This window comes from Trachypithecus francoisi, unplaced genomic scaffold (assembly GCF_009764315.1).
Source record: "Trachypithecus francoisi isolate TF-2019V2 unplaced genomic scaffold, Tfra_2.0 Lachesis_group20, whole genome shotgun sequence".
In the NCBI taxonomy this organism is placed as follows: Eukaryota; Metazoa; Chordata; class Mammalia; order Primates; family Cercopithecidae; genus Trachypithecus; species Trachypithecus francoisi.
The window spans coordinates 30185233-30213079 of record NW_022681466.1 but is presented as its reverse complement, the minus strand read 5'-3'; the positions used below and the strand labels follow the sequence as shown (position 1 = coordinate 30213079).

General features: G+C 43.9%; 1 protein-coding gene and 1 long non-coding RNA gene across 3 annotated transcripts in view; both read left to right on the top strand.

The window, feature by feature from the left end:
* Nucleotides 1–21617: 21617 nt before the first annotated feature.
* Nucleotides 21618–27847, top strand: part of MMD (monocyte to macrophage differentiation associated) — a 30528-nt gene continuing 24298 nt past the window's right edge. Inside the window, exon 1 of the mRNA XM_033183572.1 lies at nt 21618–21939. Coding sequence (XP_033039463.1) covers nt 21914–21939 — 26 coding nt within the window. The 5' untranslated portion in view covers nt 21618–21913. The remainder of the gene's footprint in view (nt 21940–27847) is intronic.
* LOC117067259 lies at nt 21946–23949 on the top strand. Of its 2 annotated transcripts, none has more exons than XR_004430673.1 (2): nt 21946–22265; nt 23034–23949. It is a non-coding gene; the product is annotated as an uncharacterized LOC117067259 (long non-coding RNA). The 2 variants fall into 2 exon arrangements; XR_004430672.1 differs by having other exon boundaries at nt 21946–22776.

Genomic DNA, 27847 nt, shown 5'->3' with positions numbered 1-27847 from the left:
GCTAGAAGTCTCATGTCAAAGAGCATATTTTCGGGTGGCATATTCTGACCCCCTTCATAAATATTTTGGTTCTGTCAGCTATAAGGTCTCTGTTACAACTACTCACCTCTGCCATTCTAGTGGAAAAGCAGCCATAGACAATTTGTAAAGGAGTGGATGTGGCTGCTTCAATAAAACTTTGTTTGCAAAAGCAAACAGTGAGCTGGATTTGGCCTGTGGATTTTAGTTTGCCGCCTCCTGTTCTAGAGTCTGGTCAGACTACTGCCTTTCAAACATTAATATGCATAGGAATTAATAAGGTATCATGTTAAAATGTAGATTTTGATTCAATAGATGGGGTCTGAGATTCTATATCTTTAGCAAGTACTCACATGTAACTAATGATGATGATCCAAGGACCATATTTTGAACAGCAAGGCTTGAATTAAGACTAGTAGTTCTCAATCCTGAATGCACCCTAGAATCATCTGAAGAGCTTTAAAAATACCAGTGCCTGGTTTTCACTCTTTCCCTGCCACACTACACTGATTTCTCTCTCTCTTTTTTTTTTTTTTTTTGACACGGAGTCTCACTCTGTTGCGCCGGCTGGAGTGTAGTGGTGCAATCTCGGCTCACTGCAAGGTCCACCTCCCGGGTTCACGCCATTCTCCTGCCTCAGTCTCTCAAGTAGCTGAGACTACAGGTACCTGCCATTATGGCCGGCTAATTTTTTGTTATTTTTAGTAGAGACGGGGTTTCACCATGTTAGCCAGGATGGTCTTGAACTCCTGACCTCGTTATCTGCCCGCCTTGGCCTCCCAAAGTGCTGGGATTACAGGCATGAGCCACCACACTCAGCCCATTATGATTTCTTTATTTTGTGGTGTGGCATGAGCATCAGGATTTTTTTGTTGTTGTTGTTATACCTTCAGTTCTAGGGTACATGTGCACAATGTGCAGGTTTGTTACATAGGTATACATGTGCCATGTTGGTTTGCTGCACCCATCAACTCATCTTTACATTAGGTATTTCTCCTAACGCTATCTCTGTCCCAGCCCCCCACCCCCGACAGGCCCCAGTGTGTGATGTTCCCTGCCCTGTGTCCAAGTGTTCTCATTGTTCAACATCCACTTATGAGTGAGAACACGTGCTGTTTGGTTTTCTGTCCTCGTGATAGTTTGCTGAGAATGATGGTTTCCAGCTTCATCCATGTCCCTGCAAAGGACATGAATTCATCCTTTTTTTACGGATGCCTAGCATTCAATGGTGTATATGTGCCACACTTTCTTAATCCAGCCTATCATTGATGGACATTTTGGTTGGTTCCAAGTCTTTGCTATTGTGAATAGTGCCACAATAAACATACGTGTGTGTGTGTCTTTATAGTAGCATGATTTATAATCCTTTGGGTATATACCCAGTAATGGGATTGCTGGATCAAGTGGTAATTCTAGTTCTAGATCCTTGAGGAATTGCCACACTGTCTTCCACAATGGTTGAACTAATTTGCACTCCCACCAATAGTGTAAAAGTGGTCCTATTTCTCCACATCCTCTCCAGCATCTGTTGTTTCCTGACTTTTTAATGATCGCCATTCTAACTGGCATGAGATGGGATCTCATTGTGGTTTTGATTTGCATTTCTCTGGAGCATCAGGAATTTTTTTTTTTTTTTTTTTTTTTTGAGATGGAGTCTCGCTCTGTCGCCCAGGCTGGAGTGCAGTGGCGTGATCTTGGCTCACTGCAAGCTCTGCCTCCTGGGTTCATACCATTTTCCTGCCTCAGCCTCCTGGGTAGCTGGGACTACAGGCACCCACCACCACACCTGGCTAATTTTTTGTATTTTTAGTAGAGACAGGTTTTCACCGTGGTCTTGATCTCCTGACCTCGTGATCCGCCCACCTCGGCCTCCCAAAATGCTGGATTACAGGCGTGAGCCACCGTGCCCAGCCTGGAGCATCAGGATTTTTTTTTTTTTTTTTTTTTTTTTTTGAGACGGAGTCTCGCTCTGTCGCCCAGGCTGGAGTGCAGTGGCCAGATCTCAGCTCACTGCAAGCTCCGCCTCCCAGGTTCACGCCATTCTCCTGCCTCAGCCTCCCGAGTAGCTGGGACTACAGGCGCCTGCACCTCGCCCGGCTAATTTTTTGTATTTTTTAGTAGAGACGGGGTTTCACCATGTTAGCCAGGATGGTCTCGATCTCCTGACCTCGTGATCCGCCCGTCTCGGCCTCCCAAAGTGCTGGGATTACAGGCGTGAGCCACCGCGCCCAGCCGCATCAGGATTTTTAAAAGCTCCCTAGGTAATCCTGATATGCAACTGAAATTAAGAATATTGCCCAGCATGTGAATGAAGGAGTTAAGGGTTTGTTTGATAAGTCTTAAATTCACTGCTCAGATTTATAAAATGAAACACTTGATCAGAATGAAGTTATCCTTTGAGGAAAGGAAATCTTTCTACCCAAGAGGAATGGCACTTGGGTAGAAAGTAACCAGGTCTCTGAATTAGCCAAACAGGATTAGATTTAAAGCCCAAGCGGATGAATAAGCTGTATAGAAGGGAGCAGCCCCTTCCTCTGAGATTGAGGCAAGAAGAGCAACACATGATTTTGTTAGGGGCTAGAAGCTGGGGCATTCATGTCAACTGTCTTGTAGAGGAAGAGATACTCAGCCAGCAAACACTTTCTGAGCACTTAGCATGTCCCAGGGGAGGTCACCTGCTGAGCATGGGAAATGAAAGTGGAGTGAAAGACTTGAAGAGAACTGTGAAAATTTAGAACAGGTTCTGTGAACACTAGGAGAACATGCAGAGCAGGGGACAAATGGATTTCCCAGTGCTGTTGTCGGCCAGCTGCAGTTAGAAACATTTTTCTGCTGAATAAAAGGAAGAATTTGCTGACAGTAAAAACTGTCCTGAGTTGTCACGGGCTTCCCTGGGAAATGGGGAACTTCCAGTGGCTGGATCTCAACCATAGGTGAGATCAGCACTTTTCATCCGGAAAACCTGTGTATTAAGAATAGTCGAGCGGGATGTTACTAGTAATTTTGGCTAATAATGATACCAACATATGCAAATGCATAACTTTTAAAATGCACTCTAGAATACAATCAAGGCTGAACCTGTAATAGCATCCATCTTAATTACTTGCATTACTTGGAGTGGAAGATAAAAGGTGTGGTGCAAGCTTAGCTGCCAGGAATTGTACAGAACCCACAAACTATCTGATCTCATCAGCAGAGATAATATATCTCATATGTGAATGTTATCCACTGAGTGTGGGGGAATGGAAAAATGGGTTGAGAACTGTTGAGACAGATGACAACATAGTCGTGGGAGATCTAAGAATTGAATGGAGATCGAAGAATTGAATGTGGAATGGGGATGTTGACTTGAACAGTTATAATTCTTCCTACTCTGATATTCTGTGATTCTAAGAAAACACCTGTGTGTCTGAATCTTCCTTGGGTTTGAAAGTAAAAGCTTCACACAAGAAGGGAATGAATCACTACATAAATTATTCAGCGCTTGAAGGCCCTCAGAGAATTACTTTCTGTTCTTTGATTGAGGCAGGGATTTTCTCCTAGATCCTTAGTCTGAATAAAGGCTGAGTTTTGGATCTCTCAGGTCCAGAAAAAAATGTTATAGATAATTAGGCCATCATTATCTAGGCCTCCTCCATCTTGGATCATTATGACTATAAAAGCATTACCTTGTGCATAGCTTGCAATACATTCTTTTCCCTACTTACAGTCCAGAATTGCTGGTTGAGATAGATAAGGTGTTGTTGCAAAGGGATTTCACAGCTAGTGGGAAACAGTATGACATAACAGTATGCCTGGGGCCAGATACCAGTTTTACTATGTTCCAGGTGGTTACCTTAGCCAGGTTACTTTCTGCTCAGTGCCAGCCTCATCACTGGTAAAATGAGAACAATAATGTATCAGAGGGTTACCGTGAAGACATAATACACATAGAGTGCTTTGAACAGCACCTGGCAGGTATAAGGTAGTTAAGTATTCCAGCTACCTTACTTACATAATTCCTACCTTCTAGGAGCTGGAAGAAAGATACACTTAGATGGACATACTTTTTCAACCCATGCAGCCAACAAAATAAGATCATAAAACCAAAACAAAATTAGACAGTAGGTATTTCATTACCTCCTTTTTTTTTTTTTTTTTTTTTTGAGACAGAGTCTTGCTCTGTCGCCCAGGCTGGAGTGCAGTGGCCGGATCTCAGCTCACTGCAAGCTCCGCCTCCCAGGTTTAGGCCATTCTTCTGCCTCAGCCTCCCGAGTAGCTGGGACTACAGGCGCCCACCACCTCACCTGGCTAGTTTTTTGTATTTTTTTAGTAGAGACGGGGTTTCACCGTGTTAGCCAGGATGATCTCAATCTCCTGACCTCGTGATCCGCCCGTCTCGGCCTCCCAAAGTGCTGTGATTACAGGCTTGAGCCACCGCGCCTGGCTTTTTTTTTTTTTTTTTTTTTTGAGACAGTCTCACTCTGTCACCTAGGCTGGAGTACAGTGGCACGATCTTGGCTCACTGCAAGCTCCGCCTCCCGGGTTCACACCATTCTCCTGCCTCTGCCTCCAGAGTAGCTGGGACTACAGGTTCCCACCACCACGTCCAGTTAATTTCTTTTTGTATTTTTACTAGAGACTGGGTTTCACCATGTTAGTCAGGATGGTCTCGATCTCCTGACCTCTTTATCTGCCCACCTCGGCCTTCCAGAGTACTGGGATTACAGGCACAAGCCACCGCCTCCCGCCCTACCTCCTTTCATAGGTTCTCCTTGTTTAAAAAATTAGGCACCAACTCTTTAGCTTGGTATCAGAATCCTTCATGACAATGCCAATGTTTCAACACACATAATACACTCTTCCCCATTAAGTCAATGACCTACACTTGAACAAAATCTGATCATTTGCTGTGTTCCCAGTGGGGACAATATGTCCCCACCTCTGAAAGCTTATTCATAGTATTCACTCAATCTGTATGCAATATATTTTTCACTCATCTTTGCTGGTTAATATCTTCTCATCCTTTACCATCCAAGCCAAGTGACTTTCTCTATGAAGACTTTCTTTAAAACCCCGGTAGACAAAATATGTCTATCCCTCTCTGTGGTACCTTAACACTTTATATACTTGATACTTTCATTACCATACTTTTCATACACTTCCTTGGTGTAGAGTTATTTTGTAAATTCCTCCAGATTTTAAGTGCCTTGAAAGAGAATTTTTTCCTTATTCATCTTTATTTCTCATCCTGTGACTGGCTCCCACCATCACTGCCCCCACAATATGCACAGTGCAGGCCATGCTGCCTTATAAATATAGGCATTTGATAAATGTGGACTGGTTATGGGACTCTCTGGGATGTAAGAAAGCACTTAATTGGAATGAAGATTGGGAAGAGTTCCCTATCCAGCCTAAGTGGGGCAAGAAAGAGCAGATGCTGTAACCCAGGGGCTTTGAGCACATATTAAAATTAGATATTTAAAGTCCGAGAACAAATTCTAGCACATACTGAGTATTAGGCATATTTTAGATGCTAGCCACCCCCTCTTCTAGAAGATCTGCCCCCTACCCACAGCCCCTGATGAAGTTGTGAATGAATCATCTATCTTTGTTCTACTGCAGTCCCCACTCCATCTTGAGTCAAAGCCTACCTACCCTACAGCCTCATGAGACAAGATGAGCTCAGCCACAGGCTCTGTCCACTGAGATTTCAAGTTAGGACTTAAAAATACTCAACTAGGAACTATAAACTCTAAAATTGTTGCAATACTAACAACAACAAGAATAGCTGTATTTATTGAGTATATGCTATGTGCCAATCACTGTGTGGCACATAGTACATGCTCAATGTACTTAAGGACAATATCTTTACTCCTCACAATACTCTGAAGGTGAGGCTGTTATTACCCCCATTTTGTTTTATTTTTATTCTTATTATTTTTTGAGATAGAGTCTTGTTCTGTTGCCCAGGTTGGAATGCAGTGGCGCCATCTTGGCTCACTGCAACCTCTGTCACCTAGTTTCAAGCGATTCTCCTGCCTCAGACTCCCATGTAGCAGGAACTACAGACGGGTGCCACCACACCCGGTTAGGTTTTGTATTTTCAATACAGACGGGGTTTTACCATTTTGTCCAGTCTGGTCTTGAACTCCTGACCTCAAGTGATCCGCCTGCCTCAGCCTCCCAAAGTGTTGGGATTACAGGTGTGAGCCACTGTGTCTGGTCTCCCCCATTTTATAGATGAGAAAACTGGAACGTAGAGAAGTGAAGTTTTAAATCGAGAGTCCAACTCCAGCAACCTGTCTCCAGAGTCTATGCTCTTAACTACTGTACTAAAATATGTTTCCCCGGGGCAGGGCAAGTCAAGGTGAAATGTCTCAAAGACTCAAAGATGGGGCACAGACAAGCCAATGAGTAAGCAAAGGAAGAGGTAAAAACAACTATGGGGGAGGAGCAAAGGGAGAAACATACGTGAAAGATTACACAGTCCCGAGGCAGCCACAGAAAGACACAGGACAACCCCATTTCCCCATAGCTATAAAATTCCTGTGGCTTGGCAATATTACATTTCCTGCCTTAGGATTTTGTAACCCTCACTGCTTATGATAGACTGACCTTTGCACTAGCTAAATACGTGGAGCATAAAAAGAACCCGGTGTACATTGTTAAAAGCCTGTGTTGGCCGGGCGCGGTGGCTCAAGCCTGTAATCCCAGCACTTTGGGAGGCCGAGACGGGTGGATCACGAGGTCAGGAGATTGAGACCATCCTGGCTAACATGGTGAAACCCCGTCTCTACTAAAAATACAAAAAAAAAAAAAAAACTAGCAGGGCGAGGTGGCAGGCGCCTGTAGTCCCAGCTACTCGGGAGGCTGAGGTGGGAGAATGGCGTAAACCCGGGAGGCGGAGCTTGCAGTGAGCTGAGATCCGGCCACTGCACTCCAGCCTGGGCGACAGAGCGAGACTCCGTCTCAAAAAAAAAAAAAAAAAAAAGCCTGTGTCTCCATGTTCAGTGTGGACTCAGAAGTCACACTCACTGCTCGGTCCTCAAGTCAGGCCAGCTCCCACTTTGCAAATCATGAGTGAGAAGACCTTATTGGAGCTCCAGCTCTGCCACGCTATTAAAACTGAGAAACCTTGAACTGGTCCTTAATGTGTTTGGACCTCAGCAGCTTCATTTATAAAATGAATGTCAGGGGAGGGAAGAACCAATAACAAAACATTAGACCTGCCATCTGCCTCCAGCCAAAAGTTGTGACTGAGGCTCAGCTAAGAGTAAGTGGAAAAGCCATGCAAATGTAGAACTTTTTTTTTTTTTTTAAGCTTAGCATTCCTTAGGGCTTGTGTGTAAACCATGACTGTTATCAGTGGTGCTAGGCCAGTCAGTAAAGAAAAAAGTAATGCTACCTATCACGCTGGCATTCCCCTCTCTCACATCTCTGTTTACAAAGTTACAGGTATTGCCAGAAAATACCCACATTCCTTTGTTCTCACTAATGAGTCAACTCTGGAAGCACCAGTCCCTTTATCAGTAAGACAGATCTACCTTTTTCAAGTCTTTGTTTACTCATCAACAGAAACATTCTCCTGGGCTGTTCTCCATAGTCTTGGCTCACAGTCTTCCTGTGTCTTTGTGCTTCACCAGACTACCTTTTCTGCCCACTTGGACCTAGATGGCCTCCCGCCCCCAACAATAAGGGCTATGATTCCTGCCAGCGAGTCTCTTGTTTGTTTTGGGGAGAAGCTTACTTGGCAACAAAGAGATGGGACAGATAGTTATTAGCTTGAGTGCCCAGAGAGTGTGATTCACTGATACAGTTAAATTTACGAGACACAGAGATGTTATATTTCATTGAATTTTGTCGTAGATTTATTTTGTTAAATAAAATTCACAGGAGGTCATTGGTTTGGACTGAGCTCCCCCTGCACTAGATCCAACAGGCCAAGCCAAAATGGAGTCACTCATGCTGATGTTCTGCACTACCATGCCGAAACTGAGTTGTTTATCTGACCTACTAAGAAATCAACAGAGATAATAGTGAAATTCCCAAACAGGCCAGTTTTAGGAATCCTTCTCTGCCTTAACCTTTACAAGAAAAGTAACTTTGAAAACCAATCTACTCTTTGTTCTCTTTTGGGGCTTTCCTCAACCCTTGCCGATAAGCTAACCTCCCCTGCTCAGCTCATAGGAACACTCATTCAATTTTATGGAACGAAGTGTTGCCCAACTCTAGAATGGCAAGCAAAAGCCAATTAAGATATTTAAATTTGTTATAATTTTGCCTTTTGTCAGTTTGTAAATGAACTATGCCGCCCTCATGAATATTGGATTGTCCCCACCTTCAGAAAGGTCTTATGTCTCATCAAAACCATAATATCACTAAATCATAGTCTTCCTGTCTTGCAACTCATGCAGACATGACCACAATTTCCCACAAATAAATGATATTTGAAGCTTATTTTATTAGATTATGGAATGGGAAGGACCCCCGGCAAGTTAAAAGCCCTGGGGTAAGATTGCCAGATAAAATACACAATGCTGAGTATATATGTGTGTGTATATATATATTTTTTCTTTTATATATATATATTTTTCTTTTTCTTTTTTTTTCTTTGCTATATTATCTAGGCTGGAATGCAGTGGCATGAATACAGCTCACTGCAGCCTGACCTCCTGGGCTCAAGTGCTCCTCCTGCCTCAGCTTCCCGAGTAACTGAGACTACAGGCCTGGGCCACCATGCCTGGCTAATTTCTTTTCTTTTCTTTTTTCTTTTCTTTTTGTAAAGACGAGGTCCTGCCATGTTGCCCAGGCTAGTCTTGAACTCCTGGGCTCAAGCAGTCCTCCTGCCTCAGCCTCCCAAAGTGCTGGGATTACTGGCATGAGCTACCACATCCAGCCCTGAGTTAAATTTGAACTCCAGCTAAATAATGAATAAACAACCAATATTGCATGGGGCAGAATTATACTAAAAAATTATTTGCTGATAACTGAAATTCAAACTTAAAGGGAATCCTGTTTTTATTTGCTAAATCTGACAACCCTACCCAGAAGTCCAATTCTGACTTTTACAACAGATAAGAGTTGTAAATTTAAATTCTGTCATCCTCAGAATCCTCTATAAAATGAAAAGTCTGACTAAGATGAATCCTAAGGTTTCTTGCAGTTCAATAATTATGTAATTCTGTGACTCAAGTACTAATGAACTACAAATGTGACACTGGGCAAGTTAATTCCTTGGTGGATCTATTTCCTCCTCTTCAAAATAAGGATGATAAAGCCAACGTCACAATTATTAGATGAATGGACCTGGCTCATGACTTGTCTTAGACAAACAAAGCTGGACATTAAAGAGGTGAAAGTAGGTTTTATTCAACTACTGACAGTAAGGAAAGAGTTGGGCTGCCTTTTGATTTGTGCAAAGGTAACTAGGCATTTTAAAGGGAAAATAAGGGAGGAGGAAGCGTGAGCAACTGCAGCTCAGGCAGAATCAGGGAAAATGAAAAATGACCAAGGGTTGGTCAGGGTAAATGTGATTAGGCTGATGGCATCTGCTAGCTGGCAAGTACAGAAGTCAGGATTCTATCCTCCCACAGAGACTAGGACTCCCAGGCCCTATTCTTCCTGATTATATCGCAAAGGAATAGTTTTCAGGTCCTTGAGAAAGATACTCGTGAGTTGTAGGAGATACATATACATCTCAAAGCAACAGAGAAAGGACTCAGAATTGTAAGCCACTTTGATTTCATGTGCTAGGAAAGGGAAGTCAGGGGCCTATTGTCAGGTGTTGACGAGAACAAACACTAAATGTTTCTGACAGCCTTGAGATTTTCCTGACAGGAACTCAAAAAGGGGCAGAGTTTTCTCAATGATGCCGCCTTCCGTGCTAGAAACCATGCTACCATTGGTCAAGTCTTAGTGCAGGACTGAGCAGTTCTTATGAGTCAATAGTTCTTTGCAGTTCTCATCTTCAAAAGTGCATGGCATAGTAACTTGTGCTTAATAATTAATCATTTGTTTATTCATTCAAAATACTATAAAATCCCTCATGATCAAGCTGTATCTTAGGAACTTTTTTTTTTTTTTCCGACGGAGTCTTGGCTCTGTTGCCCAGGCTGGAGTGCAGTCACATGATCTCGGCTCACTGCAAGCTCCTCCTCCCATTCTCCTGCCTCAGCCTCCCGATTAGCTGGGACTACAGGTGCCCGCCACCACACCGGCTAATTTTTTGTGTTTTTAGTAAAGATGAGGTTTCACTGTGTTAGCCAGGATGGTCTCGATCTGGTGACCTCGTGATCTGCCCACCTCGGCCTCCCAAAGTGCTGGATTACTGGCATGAGCTACCACATCCAGCCCTGAGTTAAATTTGAACTCCAGCTAAATAATGAATAAACAACCAATATTGCATGGGGCAGAATTATACTAAAAAATTATTTGCTGATAACTGAAATTCAAACTTAAAGGGAATCCTGTTTTTATTTGCTAAATCTGACAACCCTACCCAGAAGTCCAATTCTGACTTTTACAACAGATAAGAGTTGTAAATTTAAATTCTGTCATCCTCAGAATCCTCTATAAAATGAAAAGTCTGACTAAGATGAATCCTAAGGTTTCTTGCAGTTCAATAATTATGTAATTCTGTGACTCAAGTACTAATGAACTACAAATGTGACACTGGGCAAGTTAATTCCTTGGTGGATCTATTTCCTCCTCTTCAAAATAAGGATGATAAAGCCAACGTCACAATTATTAGATGAATGGACCTGGCTCATGACTTGTCTTAGACAAACAAAGCTGGACATTAAAGAGGTGAAAGTAGGTTTTATTCAACTACTGACAGTAAGGAAAGAGTTGGGCTGCCTTTTGATTTGTGCAAAGGTAACTAGGCATTTTAAAGGGAAAATAAGGGAGGAGGAAGCGTGAGCAACTGCAGCTCAGGCAGAATCAGGGAAAATGAAAAATGACCAAGGGTTGGTCAGGGTAAATGTGATTAGGCTGACGGCATCTGCTAGCTGGCAAGTACAGAAGTCAGGATTCTATCCTCCCACAGAGACTAGGACTCCCAGGCCCTATTCTTCCTGATTATATCGCAAAGGAATAGTTTTCAGGTCCTTGAGAAAGATACTCGTGAGTTGTAGGAGATACATATACATCTCAAAGCAACAGAGAAAGGACTCAGAATTGTAAGCCACTTTGATTTCATGTGCTAGGAAAGGGAAGTCAGGGGCCTATTGTCAGGTGTTGACGAGAACAAACACTAATGTTTCTGACAGCCTTGAGATTTTCCTGACAGGAACTCAAAAAGGGGCAGAGTTTTCTCAATGATGCCGCCTTCCGTGCTAGAAACCATGCTACCATTGGTCAAGTCTTAGTGCAGGACTGAGCAGTTCTTATGAGTCAATAGTTCTTTGCAGTTCTCATCTTCAAAAGTGCATGGCATAGTAACTTGTGCTTAATAATTAATCATTTGTTTATTCATTCAAAATACTATAAAATCCCTCATGATCAAGCTGTATCTTAGGAACTTTTTTTTTTTTTTTCCGACGGAGTCTTGGCTCTGTTGCCCAGGCTGGAGTGCAGTCACATGATCTCGGCTCACTGCAAGCTCCTCCTCCCATTCTCCTGCCTCAGCCTCCCGATTAGCTGGGACTACAGGTGCCCGCCACCACACCCGGCTAATTTTTTGTGTTTTTAGTAAAGATGAGGTTTCACTGTGTTAGCCAGGATGGTCTCGATCTGGTGACCTCGTGATCTGCCCACCTCGGCCTCCCAAAGTGCTGGGATTACAGGCTTGCGCCACCGCGCCCAGCCGAGTTTGCTCTCTTTCTTTCACTCTGATGTTGAAGGAAAGGCTAAGCCAGATGCAGTGGCTCCAACATGCCCCTAATATTGCAGGCACCTTTATTTCAGCTCTATCAGCTTTACTTCATCTTTGCAGTTGTCTTCTCATTAAAGGTTGGCCACTGCAGTTCCACATGATCCTCCTGCCTCAGCCTCTGAAGTAGGTGAGACCACAGGTGTGTGCCACCATACCTGGCTATTTTTTAAATTTTTAGTAGAGATGAGGTCTCACTATGTTGCTCAGGCTGGTCTGGAACTCCTGGGCTCAGGTGATCCTCTTGGTTTGGCCTCCCAGAGTGCTGGGATTTCAGGTGTGAGCTACCATGCCCCACCATTTGCTTAAAATATTATGAGTCTTTGCAAATTGCTGGTAAGTAATGATGGTGCTGCAGTTTAAAATGAATCTTATTTCTTCACTAAGGCATCTCTTAAGACTTGTCATTGTCACCATTTTTGTTGACACGAGGTTGGTGACCTATGGACTCAAAATACACATCTTTATTCTAGAATTTGTATGTTAGCTTTCAGCTTGCCCTCCCTTCATTTGGTCCAAAGTAAAAAGATTCCTCAGTTTCTGAATAGGTGAAGGTACTACACTGATTTAATTATATCTGTATTGCAGCAAATCTGAGCTGGATCTGGGGAAGAGTGTGTGTCCTATTTTTGTTTCTCTTTACTCATTAGATTTCTATTTTTAAATGGTGCTAAATTGTGAATTTAATGCAATGCACACAGAAGCAGTCATGGGTGGAATTTTATCCCTCCTTGGCTCTAAAGAGTTTTCACAGATTTAGGCTTTGTGTAAAGAACTTCTTGGCCAGGCGTGGTGGCTCACACCTGTAATCCCAGCACTTTGGGAGGCCAAGATGGGCAGATCACGAAGTCAGGAGATCAAGACCATCCTGGCTAACATGATGCAACCCCATCTCTACTAAAAATACAAAAAAAATAGCTGGGCATGGTGGCAGGCGCCTGTAGTCCCAACTACTTGGGAGGGTGAGGCAGGAGAACAGCGTGAACCCAGGAGGTGAAGCTTGCAGTGAGCTGAGATCAAGCCACTGTACTCCAGCCTGGGTGACAGAGTGAGACTCTGTCTAAAAATATATATATATATAGAAAGAAAGAGAGAGAGAGAGAGCGAGAGAAAGAAAGAAGGAAGGAAGGAAGGAAGGAAGGAAGGAAAGAAAGAAGGAAAGAAAGAAAGAAAGAAAGAGAAAGAACTTCTTCATCTTTCTCAGATTATTCTCTTTTTTTCCACTCCATTGATGTTGCCTTGGTTCTGGCCTTCATTACTGCTTGCCTGGATGATTACACTCTTGGTTTTTTTGTTTTATTTTGTTTTTTGTTTGTTTGTTTTATTTTGAAGTGGAGTTTTCGCTCTTGTTACTCAGGCTGGAGTGCAGTGGTGCAATCTCGGCTCTCTGCAACCTCGCCTCCCAGATTCAAGCAATTCTCCCGCCTCAGTCTCCCTGGTAGCTGGGATTACAGGTATGGGCCACCACACCTGGTAAATTTTTTTGTATTTTCAGTAGAGACGGGGTTTGACCAGGTTGGCCAGGCTGGTCTGGAACTCCTGACCGCAGGTGATCCATCTGCCTCAGTCTCCCAAAGTGCTGGGATTACAGGCGTGAGCCACCACTCCCAGCCTATACTCTTGTTTTAAAATGATTACTCTACTTCCAGCATCCCTCACAGTGTTTGTTAGGCTAAGCTGTGTGTAACAAAAGCCCCAAGTAAGAGTGGTATAAACAAGATAGAAATTTATTCTTCTTACAGACCTTCTGGGGGTGGAGGATTTTCCCCACTGGCATGGGGAAGAAATGCTGGATAGAAACATAGGGTTGTTTGGGAGAAAGAGATAGGGTAGCTGCCATATGACATAGAACTAGAGAGATACAGAGATGTTTAAGAGTTATGTGCAATGCATTTCCCTTCTCCATATTCACAAGAAACTTTAGTAATAATTGACATTACTTGTCTGTGCTTTTTTTTTTTTTTTTTTTTTTTTTTTTTTTTTTTTTATTATACTTTAAGTTCTAGGGTACATGTGCATGACGTTTATATCATGTATAACTCCCCAGTGCAATCCCTCCCTCCTCCCCCCTCCCCATGATAGGCCCCAGTGTGTGATGTTCCCCTTCCCGAGTCCAAGTGATCTCATTGTTCAGTTCCCACCTATGAGTGAGACATGCGGTGTTTGGTTTTCTCTTCTTGTGATAGTTTGCTAAGAATGATGTTTTCCAGCTGCATCCATGTCCCTACAAAGGACGCAAACTCATCCTTTTTTATGGCTGCATAGTATTCCATGGTGTATATGTGCCACATTTTCTTAATCCAGTCTGTCACAGATGGACATTTGGGTTGATTCCAAGTCTTTGCTATTGTGAATAGTGCCGCAATAAACATACGTGTGCATGTGTCTTTGTAGTAGAGTAATTTATAATCCTTTGGGTATATACCCAGTAGTGGGATGGCTGGGTCATATGGTACATCTAGTTCTAGATCCTTGAGGAATCGCCATACTGTTTTCCATAATGGTTGAACTAGTTTACAGTCCCACCAACAGTGTAAAAGTGTTCCTATTTCTCCACATCCTCTCCAACACCTGTTGTTTCCTGACTTCTTAATGATTGCCATTCTAACTGGTGTGAGATGGTATCTCATTGTGGTTTTGATTTGCATTTCTCTGATGGCCAGTGATGATGAGCATTTTTCATGTGTCTGTTGGCTGTATGGATGTCTTCTTTTGAGAAATGTCTGTTCATATCCTTTCCCCACTTTTTGATGGGGTTGTTTGTTTTTTTCTTGTATATTTGTTTGAGTTCTTGGTAGATTCTGGATATTAGCCCTTTGTCAGATGAGTAGGTTGCAAAAATTTTTTCCCATTCTGTAGGTTGCCTGTTCACTCTGATGGTAGTTTCTTTAGCTGTGCAAAGCTCTTTAGTTTAATTAGATCCCATGTGTCAATTTTTGCTTTTGCTGCCGTTGCTTTTGGTGTTTTAGACATGAAGTCCTTGCCATGCCTATGTCCTGAATGGTACTACCTAGATTTTCTTCTAGGGTTTTTATGGTATTAGGTCTAACATTTAAGTCTCTAATCCATCTTGAATTAATCTTCGTATAAGGGGTAAGGAAAGGATCCAGTTTCAGCTTTCTACTTATGGCTAGCCAATTTTCCCAGCACCATTTATTAAATAGGGAATCCTTTCCCCATTTCTTGTTTCTCTCAGGTTTGTCAAAGATCAGATGGCTGTAGATGTGTGGTATTATTTCTGTTCTGTTCCATTGGTCTATATCTCTGTTGTGGTACCAGTACCATGCTGTTTTGGTTACTGTAGCCTTGTAGTATAGTTTGAAGTCAGGTAGCGTGACGCCTCCAGCTTTGTCCTTTTGACTTAGGATTGTCTGTGCTTTTATAGCAGCAGTCCCCAACCTTTTTGGCACCAGGGACAGAACTGGTTTTGTAGAAGATAATTTTTCCACGGACCGGGAGGCGGGGATGGTTTCAGGATAAAACTGTTCTACCTCAGATCATCAGGCATTAGATTCTCATAAGGAGTAGGCAACCTAGGTCTTTAAATGTTCAGTTCACAATAGGGTTTGTGCTCCTGTGAGACTCTAATGTCCTTGTGTGTGCAGTTCACAACGAGGTTCATGCTCCTATGAGAATCTAATACCACCGCTGATCTGACAGGAGGCAGAGCTTAGGCGGTAATGCTCACTCGCCCACAGCTCACCTTCTGTTGTGCAGCCAGATCCCTAACAGGCCACGGACTGGTACCGGTCCACAGCCTGGGGGTTGGGGACCCTTGTTTTAGAGACTCATTTAAATATGTGATTCTTCCAGAATCATTAAGGCAGGTGCTAGGACTTGCCCAAGGAGGCTCAGCTTTATTTAGATTGCAAATGAGTGATGATGTCTACCTGGACTCTCTACAGCACCTGGTGAGGTTTCGGAGCAGCATCTTTGAGTGTGTGCGAGTTTAGAAACTATCATGGTCATTTCCACCAACATACTCTGCTTTTCTCACTTCAAGATAAATTACATTTCATCTTTACCACCACCTCTTATTTACCACGAACAAATAGAATAACTGAGACCACACAAAGACACTAAGAATCTCAAATCTTTTCTGTTCACAGTTGACTTTGGCAGAATGAAAGAACTCACAGGCTAACTATTCCCACTGGCTTCTTACTGCCCTTACCTAAGAAAGAAAGAAACGTCAAGGTAAGCGGCTAAGTGAGCCCAAATAAGGGGCATCTACATTGTGTTAAATATAATTCTTTATTCTCTGTGGCCAAATCAAAAGCACAGACATGAGTTTCACACAGACCAATAGGAAAGTCCTTACCTAATGTGTCTTGTGGCCTCTGCACCACATTGTGAGAACCACTGCCATCAACTTTTGCTTTATGTTGGTCTTTTGAGGTCTTCCTTGCATTCATTGGCATTCCCATCCTTATTCTTATCACCTCTCAAACCTCTGTTTGAAGAAAGTGCTGAAGCAATCCTGACCCTCAGTCCTAAGCAGAATATGTCATGAGGCAGTCAGTGTCTTACATTCAAATGTTCTTTTTTGAGGGAAAACAGCCACAACAGCCAACAGAATGTCATTTATTGATTGTGCAATGAGAATAGAACACTGCTTCATGCAGTGAGGAATGACATGTGCAATGAGAATAGAACACTGCTTCATGCAGTGAGGAATGACACATAGTCATCTAGTGTGACAAGGCATGGGTGGAAAAAGCCTTGAGCTTGGAGTCAGAAAACCTGGGCTCAAATCTTGACTTTTTCACTAATACACATTTATGTTATTTGCAAAACCTCTCTAAGCTTTCACTTCTTCATCTATAAAACAGACACGATATTATCTATCTCACAGGAGAGTTTTAAGGATAAAATGAGATAATCAATGTAAAATTTCCAGAACCATGTTAGGCATTCAAAAAGTTAATCTGCGGGGGGTGCAGGGCAAGGGGAGGGAGAATATTAGAACAAATACCTAATGGATGTGGGGCTTAAAACCTAGATGATGGGTTGATAGGTGCAGCAAACCACCATGGCACATGTATACTTATGTAACAAACCTGCATGTTCTGCACCTGTGTCCCAGAACTTAAAGTTGAAAAAAAGAAAGTTAATCTGTGCAAACATAGTACATCCTCCTTCCATGTAGTCCAGTTGCTAAAAGAAGTAGCTTTTAAATAAATACAACCAAAGAGCCACAAATAATTTTTAAAAAGGACCCGAAACTACTTCTTGGAAAATATGAGAGTATCCAACTCAGATTGTTAGTGAAACTTCTCCCAACCCCTTTCCTATTCTTCTTCTTCTTATATCTCACAATCCTGTGAATCCTCTTATTTTGCTAAATCCCAACCCACCTCTCAAAACATCTTGACCAATATCTCCCAGAGTATGGAATTTTTTCCTTATTCATCTTTATTGGGGTGATAAATACAGCCCATCTACCTAAGTCCTTCCCTTTTTCTGTAGATCTTTTTTCCTTCCCATTGCTTTATCCAGTTGTTTTTATCAAGCAAGTCTAGGAATGGGGCATGATAGACACAAGCACTACTCAAAGGTCAGTGATTGTGGGCAGAAAACCAAGTAGGAAAAGACAACATTCTTCTTCTCAGAAAAGAAGGAAAGACTGGGAGCATCTTCATTTTAAAACTTGCTTTATTCAGTCATATTTGTAAACAACAACAACAACAACAAAAACAGATTGAAAGCCAGTTACAGAACACAGGATGAGATTGGAAGTTCAGTCAAGCCTTCCGGAGGTGTCTGGAGTAAAAGTTTGGAGAAAAGCTGCTACTTTCGGATTGGATGATCGGAGCTAGGGGAGCAGGTCCCAGGTGCTTCCTTGTATGAATGGAATCCTATCCAGGAACTCTGTATCCCTCCATGAGCAGAGCAGGTGTTTGCTCTCCTAAAAGTTTCCTCTGTCATCTGTTCTATTGCACCTGGAGTTAGCTCTATCACAAATTCCTTCTTATAGGCACAGGCAATGCCCATGCAAATATACATCTGCAGTTTTGCAGAAAGAAGAACTATAATTCTGAGCTCAACAAAAATGTCACATCCTGCTAATGCAAAAAATTCTCCATTGTCTTCAGCTCTCAGAACACTAATCTGTAAATCAAACTGAGTACCTCTTTGCTGCAATCATACTTGGGATTGCTCCTCAGAAACAGATTCACTAAACACCTCACTAAAAAAATGTGGCAGGTGTTTACATGATTCATTTAAAGCTGTTTCTTGTGTTTTATTTTTATCTTTTGTAGCTTGCTTTTACCTTGTGGGGGTAGGTTTCAGGAAAGGTGAGGTTAATTTAAAATTGTGATCAGATTTGTTTAAGTCGCCGTTAGTTGATAGTCCAGCATTTCTGTGGAAGAGACCACTATAGGTCAGTGTGTTTTTATTTCGTCTGATTTCATCTGACTTTTATCTCGTTCATTTTTTTTTCCTTGGGTAAATATCATTGTCATTGTTGTTTCCAAACCTAGGTAGCCTCTCAAAAGTTTTCCTCATAACAACCACTTCTCTTCCTTGTTCAAGCTATTCTCCCAGTGGGAAAGGTTGTGCTAAGTGATACCCAGCCAGCACCTCAATCAAAATCCATCTGCAGACTTCCTTCTTTCTGGCACCCCTTCCTCATTATGCTCATCATACTCAGTTCACTTCTTATCTCTGCACACTCCTATGTCACTAATAAGATGTGATCTGGGCCGAGTGCAGTGGCTCAAGCCTGTAATCCCAGGACTTTGGGAGGCAGAGGTGGGTGGATCACGAGGTCAGGAGATTGAGACCATCCTAGCTAACACAGTGAAATCCCGTCTCTACTAAAAATACAAAAAAAAATTAGCCAGGCATGGTGGTGGGCGCCTGTAGTCCCAGCTACTCTGGAGGCTGGAGAATGGCATGAACCTGGGAGGCGGAGCTTGCAGTGAGCCGAGATCGCTCCACTGCACTCCAGCCTGGGTGACAGGGCCAGCCCAGACTCCATCTCAAAAAAAAAAAAAAAAAAAAAGATGTGGTCTGGCATCTGTTGGCTCATTGTGTTGTTGTTGTTTTCAGTTATTTTTTAATTAAGTTCATTAAATAATTGTTTATTGAGGACCTACTGTGTGAGTTTCTGTTAAAAGTCTCCAGGAAATACAAACATGAATAAGACAATCTCTACGTTCCAGATATTTTTATTTCAACCTTTTTACAGAAACTAAAATTTTTCAAAATCTCTTAACAGCTTTATTAAGATAGAATTCCTATGCCATACAATGTACCCACTTAAAGTGTACGGTTCAATGGCTTTTATACATTCACAGAATTGCACTTCCATTATCACAATTTGAGAACATTTTCATTAGACCCCAAAGACCATTATACCTCTTAACCATCACTTCTCAGTCCCCTCCCATTCCCCTGCCCTAGGCAACCACTAATCTATTTTAAAGATTTGCCTATTCTAGGACATATAAATGGAATTTTGTATGAATGGAATTTTACAATCTGCAGTTCTTTTTGACTGGTTGCTTTCATTTAACATAGTGTTTTCAAGGTTCATCCATGTTGTAACATGTATCAGCACTGCCTGCCTGCCTGCCTTTCTGCCTGCCTGCCTTCCTTCCTTGCTGCCTGCCTGCCTGCCTGCCTGCCTGCCTGCCTTCCTTCTTTCCTGCCTTTTTAAATTTTTGACAGGATCTCACTCTGCGGCCCAGTTTCAAGTCATCCTCCCATCTCAACCTCCCAAGTAACTGGGACTACAGGTGCCTGCCACAACTCCTGGCTAATTTTGTTGTAGTTGTTAGAGATGAACTCTTGCTCTGGTGCTCAGGCTAGTTTCAATCTCCAGGCTTCAAGCGATCCTCCCACCTAGATCTCCCAAAGTGCTGGGATTACAGACACAAACCACTGTGCCTGGCCCCTTTAAAAAAAAAAAAAAAAAGAATATTTTTTTCCAGAGAAGTTTTAGGATCACTCAAAAATTGAGAGTAAAGTACAGGGATTTCCCATACATTCATAGCCTCTCCTGTTATCAACATCCCCCAACAGTGTGGTACATCTGTTACAATTGAGCTTCCTTGTTTTTTTGGTTTTTATTTTAACCCTTCTTATGTTATTTCACAAGGCTATTTTTCATCTATCTTTATTAGCTGTCTCCTTTGTTACCTTCACCTCTCGCACTGATGGCTTAGCCCAGTGGCCCAACATAGCTGACAAGAAGTAGACTTTCATTACAGGCTCATTTTCCTGATTTAGTGTTGAGGGTGCAGGTGGACTAAGTTTTGTTTTGTTTGTTTTGTTTTAGAGAAGTGTATTGCTTTAAAACAGGGAGAGACAGTCCCACGTACTGAAAGGAGCTGGGTCTTTAATGTTAGAGAAAGGTAGGTAGGAGCCTTAGTTTTTGCCTTTGGCAAGTTTATTGACCACTGTAAGCCTCAGCCTCATCTGTTAAATGAGTTGGATAATGCCCATCTGGAGGAGTTCTTGGGAAGATTAATGCAATAAGCACGGAAAGCACCTCTCTGGAAGGTTCAAGGAAAGGGAACTGGAATTATGGGTGACAGAATTCCCCGGTTTTCCAATGCTTCACTGTAGGACGAATTAGCACTCCTAGTAGGCTGGCCTCATGCCCCTCCAGAGTCTCTAGCTTGTGGGCTGGGGGGTGGATATGGACGGGACACCTGAAAGGGAACACATAGAACTTCCATGGGTGATCCTGGAAAGGCTCGGCAAATCACTCATTCAGTGTGTGTGTGTGTGTGTGTGTGTGTGTGACAGAGTCTCACTCCATCACCCAGGCTGGAACGCAGTGGCGCAATCTTGGTTCACTGCAACCTCTGCCTCCCAAGTTCAAGCGATTCTCCCATCTCAGCCCCCCAGAGTAGCTGGGATTACAGGCGCCCGCCACCATGCCCGGCTAATTTTTGTATTTTTAGTACAGATGGGGTTTCACCATGTTGGTCAGGCTGGTTTCGAACTCTTGACCTCAGGTGATCCGCCCACCTTGGCTTCCCAAAGTGCTGGGATTACAGGCGTGAGCCACCGCACCTGGCCCATTCATTTATTTTTATTTGAACCGCTCTTCCAGGAGGCCCTCTGAGTTTAGAAGGTTTAGCGACAGGACCCTGATTCAAGTCTACTCGTTTATTTGAAAGCTGCTTGGATAAAAATAAAATAAAATAAAAAATAAACTGGAGGATAACATAAAGGGATCCTTGCAGAGGATTCCTCCGTTTGTGGATCTCACTGAATCTCAGAGTTAGAAGACGGCTCAGAGACCTCAACTCCCTCATGGGTCAGACAAGGACAGGTTTTTCATTCGGCCCTGGATCCTCTCACAATAGCCTCGCGGGAGCTGGCCCTCAAAGTGATGAAGGAATAAATGAATGGAGGGATGGAGAAATGAATCATGAAGAAAAAATGAATGAGGTAGGGCTGCTTGTTTGCTGCTATTTTCTTCACAATGCTTTTAAGATTTCCTGGTCCATCTCCTTCTTCACCACTTCTCTCCCTCCCTCGGTCTCTTCTCCAACTTGTCTCTTACAGAAGGGTGCCGCGTTCCCGCGCTCCTCCCCTTCCCCTCGCCCCGCCCCTTCCCCTCGCCCCGCCCCTCCCCCGCGAGGCCCCGCCCCGCCGCCCGAGCCCAGCGGGAATGAATGGCAGCGTAGCCGCCGCGCCGCTCGGGGTGCCGATTGGCTGACAGGCGCGCTGACGCGCCGGCGGCCGCGGGTGCACGCAGGCGAACAGAGCCGGCGGGGGTGGAGCCGTGCTCCGGGGCGGGGCGCAGGAGCCCCGGGGCGGAGGAGCAGGGGAGGCGGGAGGCGGGAGGCGGGAGGCGTTGGGGCCGTTGAAGCGGCCTCCCTCCCGCCCCCAGCCGCCCGGTCTGGCCCCAGCCCTGTCCCGACCCCCGGCCTGGCCCACTCCGACCCTACCCGGCCGAAGGGTTCCGCTGGACACGCAGGCGGCCTCCGGAGCAGCCCAAGCCCATGAGGGCCGCGCGCCCGGCCGCCGGTGCTGACGAGACGGAGCTCCTGGCCCCCGAGGAGGAGCAGAGGATCAATGCAGTTCAAGAATCGATTCCAGCGGTGAGAGGGATGGCGTCCCAGTCCCGCTGCCTGTGTCAGGAGCGGGTCCCCAAGTCCCGCCGTTAAGCGCACGGCTCCCTACTCCTTACCTGGATCCATCCTGGGTGGATCCCGCACCTTGGCCCGGGATCAGCTCCCGGGGGATTCCCCAGCCTGCTGTCCCTGGGCGATCTCCTTCCGCCGAGGAGGGGAGCTCCTGCCTGACCCGGGTCTCCCCTAGCGATCTGCGGACCTCGGATGGATTCCCGGACCTGGGATCCCAAGCCTGTCCTCCTTCCCGGGGATCCCTTTGCTCCAGGGGCTCACCCTCCCGATCCCCATACAGGGTGGGCTCTGGCTTTCTCTGGGAACCCGAACCCCAGCCCCGGGCGGCGCCCCCGAGTCCTCCGACCCGGCTTTGGCCTCCATCCCTTTACCTCCAGGGTGGGGGGTCTCCTGGGGCGCGCGGAACGGTGTGGCGCCCTGCGGAGAGATTTGTCGTAAAGCGGGGTACTAGGCATTTTGGGTGCTTTGTCTGTGAACGGCCCTAGGAACAGGGAAACTGAGGCACGCTCCGCCAGCTTAGCCCTGCCTGGCGGTGTAGGGGCCCTGCTGGTTCTCCAGCTGAGCGTCCCAGGGCGGTGCTATTTTGGGCTCTGCGAAGGGGCATGTTAGCTTTCGGGTGGCGAGACCTGCTGTGGAGGCGCCGGTGTTCGGAAACGAGGAGGCGGAACCGTGGAGGCGCCACCGGAAGACTGGCCGGCTGCTCATTCACTGTAGAGCTGGTGGAAATGCCGGGCTGGGGGGCGCCATGGCCTTACTCCCCTCTGGGGCTCCACCGTCTAACAATGGATGGAGGTTAGCCCAAGGCGCTGAGAGGAACTCCTGGACTTTTCTTTTCTGTTTAAGTGGGTGAAAGTTCACCTCTCCAGGGCTTGTGGTAACTCTGCATCCCTTTGTGTGAATTCCCGGACCTTCACCACCAGCAGGTTTGCTGGGGGTGCAGGGACAGGGGAAATTGTAAGAAATGCATGAAATCTTCCCAGAAGGTTGTTGAGTTTTTAGACACTACCTTTTATTTCCGAATTTTAAAGTACACATTTTTTTCTTTCCAGTCTCCATGCCCTCACTGCCCACTCACCCATCTCATTCCTCCCCCAGTCCCAAAGGGTAAAGGAGGCAACAAATGCACAGAAGAGTTGACATGGTCTGGGCCACCAGGAAGGTGATCAGCTTGAAGACTTGGATTGACTTCTGAATATATTGCTTATCAGTCAGGGTGTTGAATGCCTGGCACTGTTCCCCCAGTGGGAACTCCATATCAGTGTGTCTAATGGCAAAATGGAACCGTAGTGTTCCGACTTTAGAACCTGATGTCAGAAATGAAGACCGGAGGGGCTTTTAGAGAGAATGTAACATGCACTCAGGCATGATCAGTGAAGCCCTGTGCATGCGGTTTGTTTGATTTGGTTTTACTTCTCTACGCGTCTGTGCTCTTCCTGTTTTCAGAGAACAGTAGCAATATTCTGTGAAATTGCCCCTTTCTTATTTGATTAAGAGTTTGTCTTTCTTACCTATTCCTTTGGATTCTCTAAAAGAAAAAAAAACAAAGACCCTGTTCAATTATTTGTTGCACAAATGTTAAAACAGTGTTACAACAACAACAACAAAAAACTTCATTTAGGATGCTACCCTCTCAGCTTAGTGAACTGACTTTTTAATTATTTTTGCTGGACACTGATCCATTCCTTATTAGCACAATTGTAATGTGATTTTTGCGCTCTCTATTATTCACTTAAAAACTAAATACAGGCATTTTCTTTTGGTGTGGCATAGACTAATTTTCTTGGGGGCTTGTGTTTTGCTCAGTGGATATTTAACAGTTTCTTTCTTGATGACATCTAGACCCACCCTGATTTTCTTTGAAGATTTGTGTGATCTCATAATTTCCCGGTTCTCTATCATAGGCTAGGTTGGAAACATATTTCTAAGCATGAATTTTGACTTGGAAATAAAGCCTATAAACCAAAAGTAATGTAATGAGAATGTCCTGATTTTTGTGGTTCACACATTAAAATGCTAAGAGTATTATTCTGCACCTTTTAATGCTGTGTTCATGATATATCTTTCTGAGCATTCCCAGGTAGGTAAATTACAAAGGAACTGGAGGACGGTACAAACACACTGTCTTTGAGGGGAGATGTGCTTCCTCCCTGATAGATTTATTGGGACTGAATAGAGGAGCATGAGGAGGAGGGGTTTATGCAATGATGGCTTCTTAACAAACTTAGGATGTGAAAAATTCCACTGGGACACAGAGGCATATTTTATCTTCCTTGTTTTATCTGTTTCACCCTTGAGTATCCCCAAGATACCTACACACACATAGACAAACACAAAGTCATCCTCTCCCCTTCACAGCATCTCTGATCAATGGCAATAACTGCTAACATTTGTTGAGTACCATTTATCTATGCCAGGCACTGGCTGGGCACTTGTATATTACTCATCCTCAACTGTAACTCTGGAAGACATAAATTTTATACCCATTTGATAGAAGAGTAAATAGATTTAGAGAATGAAAGGAAATTTGCCCATAGTCACACAACTAGGAAGGGGTAGATCCAAGAGTTCAACTTCATGTCTGTCTCTCCGCCACTCATGTTGCTAGCTCACCTCTTTCTCTCTCTAACTCCCTGCCCACACCACATCTGTGTGTATTGCATATAGGTATAAGATCCACAGAACTTCTGCTGTATATCTTCTTGTTGGTGTGTACTCATTTCAACAGTCTTGCAACCAAAAATCCAAGGGAAAAAAAGCCCTTTTCCTGAGCCCCAACCTCATGATCATGTAGCTAGCTTCAAAAGTGGATATATGGGAAAGCATTTTAATCTAAAGTATTAGAATCTTACAGGGCTACCTACTGTCTTTTTCCCCAAGTTCTTAAAGCACTAAATCATAGGCATGGGGTAGTCTCCTTATATACGCCATCTTCCTTTATTTAATAATTAAGTCAAGATTGGCACTATTGACAGTGGACACTTTTCCTGAACAAACAGGCTCAGTCATAAAGGGGAGCTAATAGTAAGGAGGGTGCACTCATACATTGCAAATAAGAGATGTTGAAAGGGCCCTTGGAACATCCATTGTCTTGGCTTTTAAGTGTTTTTTGGTGAGATTAGGGGTTCTCTTGGTTCCGAGGCTACATGTTTCTCTTACTTACAGAACCTGCTGTGTCCACAGTAAAACTAATTAACTATGGGATTATCTTTGTTAAGACGTAATAGTTCAGCAGTAGCTGGAATGTCTTTCTAGTCTTTCAGCAATCATTAAGCTCTAGCAATAAGCTGGGCATTGTACTTGAGTTTGGTAATGGAAAGGTGAACAAGATAGCCTGTGGAATTTACACTACAGTGGGAAAAGATGAAATAAAAAATAAGCTAAAACAAATCAAAGTCTTACCAATTGTGACACAGGGCTCTGGTTGGATATGGAGGGTTGAAATGATACCTCAGTTAGGATAGTCTGGAAAACCTCTCTGAGGAGGTGACATCTGAGCTGAGCTGAAAGGATGAGAAGAGAGCTGAGCATTCTGGAGAAGATCCTAGACAGAAGTAAACAGCAAGTACACATGCCCAGAGGCAGACACAACCTTGATGTGTTTAAGGAGCAGAAAAGAGGTGGTATAGCCAGAGGGTGAAGAGAGAGAAAGATGCCACCCTGAGACTGGAGGGGGAGTAAGGCCCAGACCACTCAGGGCTTTGGGGCCTATGAACACTGTGTTGCAGTGCTATTGTAAGCACTTTGGGAAGCCAGAGGCAGACTTTAAGCTGGGATTGGGGTGTGTGATGTGATCTGGGTTTTTTGCTGTTGTTTGTTTTTGAGACAGGGTCTTGTTCTGTCACCCAGACTGGAGTGCAGTGGTGCCATCAGAACTCACTGTTGCAGCCTTGACCTCCGAGGCTCAAGCAGTCCTTCCACCTCAGTCCCAAGTAGCTGGGGCTACAGGCTTACACCACCATACCTGGCTAATTTTTACATTTTTGTGTGTAGAGATGGGATCTCACTATGTTGCCCAGGCTGGTCTCAAACTCTTGGGCTCAAGCGACCTCCTGCCTCAGCTCCCCCAAAGTGCTGGGATTACAGGTGTGAGCCACCATGCCCAACCCCTGATCTGTTTCTAATGGAAAACTGTAGCTGCTATATAAAGAAGAGAGTCTGTCTATACGGGGTCAAGCAGGAAGACTAGTTAAGAGACTTTGTATTTGCACAGACCTGAGATGTTAGGTCTTTATTTAAGGTAGAAGCTATGGAGCTGGGATTGCAGGTGCATGCCACCATGCCAGGCTAATTTTTATATTTTTGTAGAGAGGGAGTTTCTCCATGTTGGCCAGGCTGGTCTTGAACTCCTGACCTCAAGTGATGAGGTGGACTTATTTGAAATGTATTTTGAAGGTAGTGTTGACGGTACTTGCACTCGGAGAATGAGGAACACTTGTGGGATTTGGTCTACTGAGATCAGCCTCTGAGATATGCTGGTGGGCTGCAGATCTACTCAGTGGGCACAGTGCTTTGGGCTGAATTTAAAGTGTGTTAGTGTGCTAAGGAGTGTTCCCAGGCCTCTGATCTGTTCTTTCCCTCCATGGTTTTGAAACTCTGTCATGGCATGGGAGAGGGGTACGGGGGAAGGAGGTGGTGATAAGAACGTTGGGCAAGGGGGAAGGCAGGAGAGTTTTGAAAGAGAAAGTGAAGGGATGAGTGAAAAACCCTGCTTCACTAGTAGCTTCATTAAGTGCAATTCCCACTCCCAGGACTAAATCACCTTCCTTCAAACCCTCTAGAGCTTGCTGGTTACTCAGGCATTGAGTAACCATTAGGGCCACTCCGCCTTAAATAGAGATGTCTTCCATAAATGGATGCTGTTTTCCATAACCAGCACTTGAACCTTTCCCATTTCTTTTTTTGGGGAAGAGATGAAGGCCAGAGTGTGGGAGTTGATTTACATTTTACATCTGCTTTTCCATTTAGGTCTTAGGAGTGATTTCTTCAGGAGGCTGTGGAGGAGGCTTGATTGCACCCTGGCAGGTTAGAGAGAAATGGGAAAATTGTATTGTACTTTCCCAGCAGAACAATTATGCTGTCTATCCTGCTGAGCCTCAGATTTAGAGAACTGCTTCCAGGATAGTTACCCTTATCTTTCCCTATTGCCTGTGTCTTGCCCTGTGCATCAGGAGAGAGTGCCTTAAGTCACCATGGGTGGGATATTTTTCTGTATAACTTTCTATTTTATTTTTTAATGTGAATTATTCCAGGTGATCAGGGACTCAGCTGTCACAAACATGGCCATCCAGTTTATTTGTTTTTAGGAGAAAATGTGAAAGTCTATCCCTGTTGCTGGGTAATGGCTTGACTATTTTTAGATTGGGCTGCCAGAGATATAAATTGCTATTTTAGTCTGCAGCCTGGTGGTGGGTAGACAAATCCTACTTACTGCACCCTACACAGAGCACTTTCAATTTCTTCTAACTTCAGCCATCTTGGGGCCTTGCTGTTTACCCTTGAAAATTCCTAATAGGGTATACTACTTACAGCTCTGTTGTTATATCTCAGGGCAATGATGTGGTATAACCTCCAATACTTGGGACACTTTTAAAGCATTCTTCCCAACAGTGTAATTATTTTCTTTTTTGCTAATAAGAACTGTATAGCAACACTCTTGTCCCTTAGGAAATAGTAAAATTATTTAAAATATTATCAGAGGGAGAAAAGATGATGCTTGATAATAGTTAACTATATTTGAGAATAGCTTGGATAAATTTTGAAGCTAGTAGCTGTATATTTCTCTTTAACAGTTGATTTTCAAGCCATCTGGTAGATTATACTCAGTAAGTACATATTTTGTACACTAGTTAAATATCTTAACCCA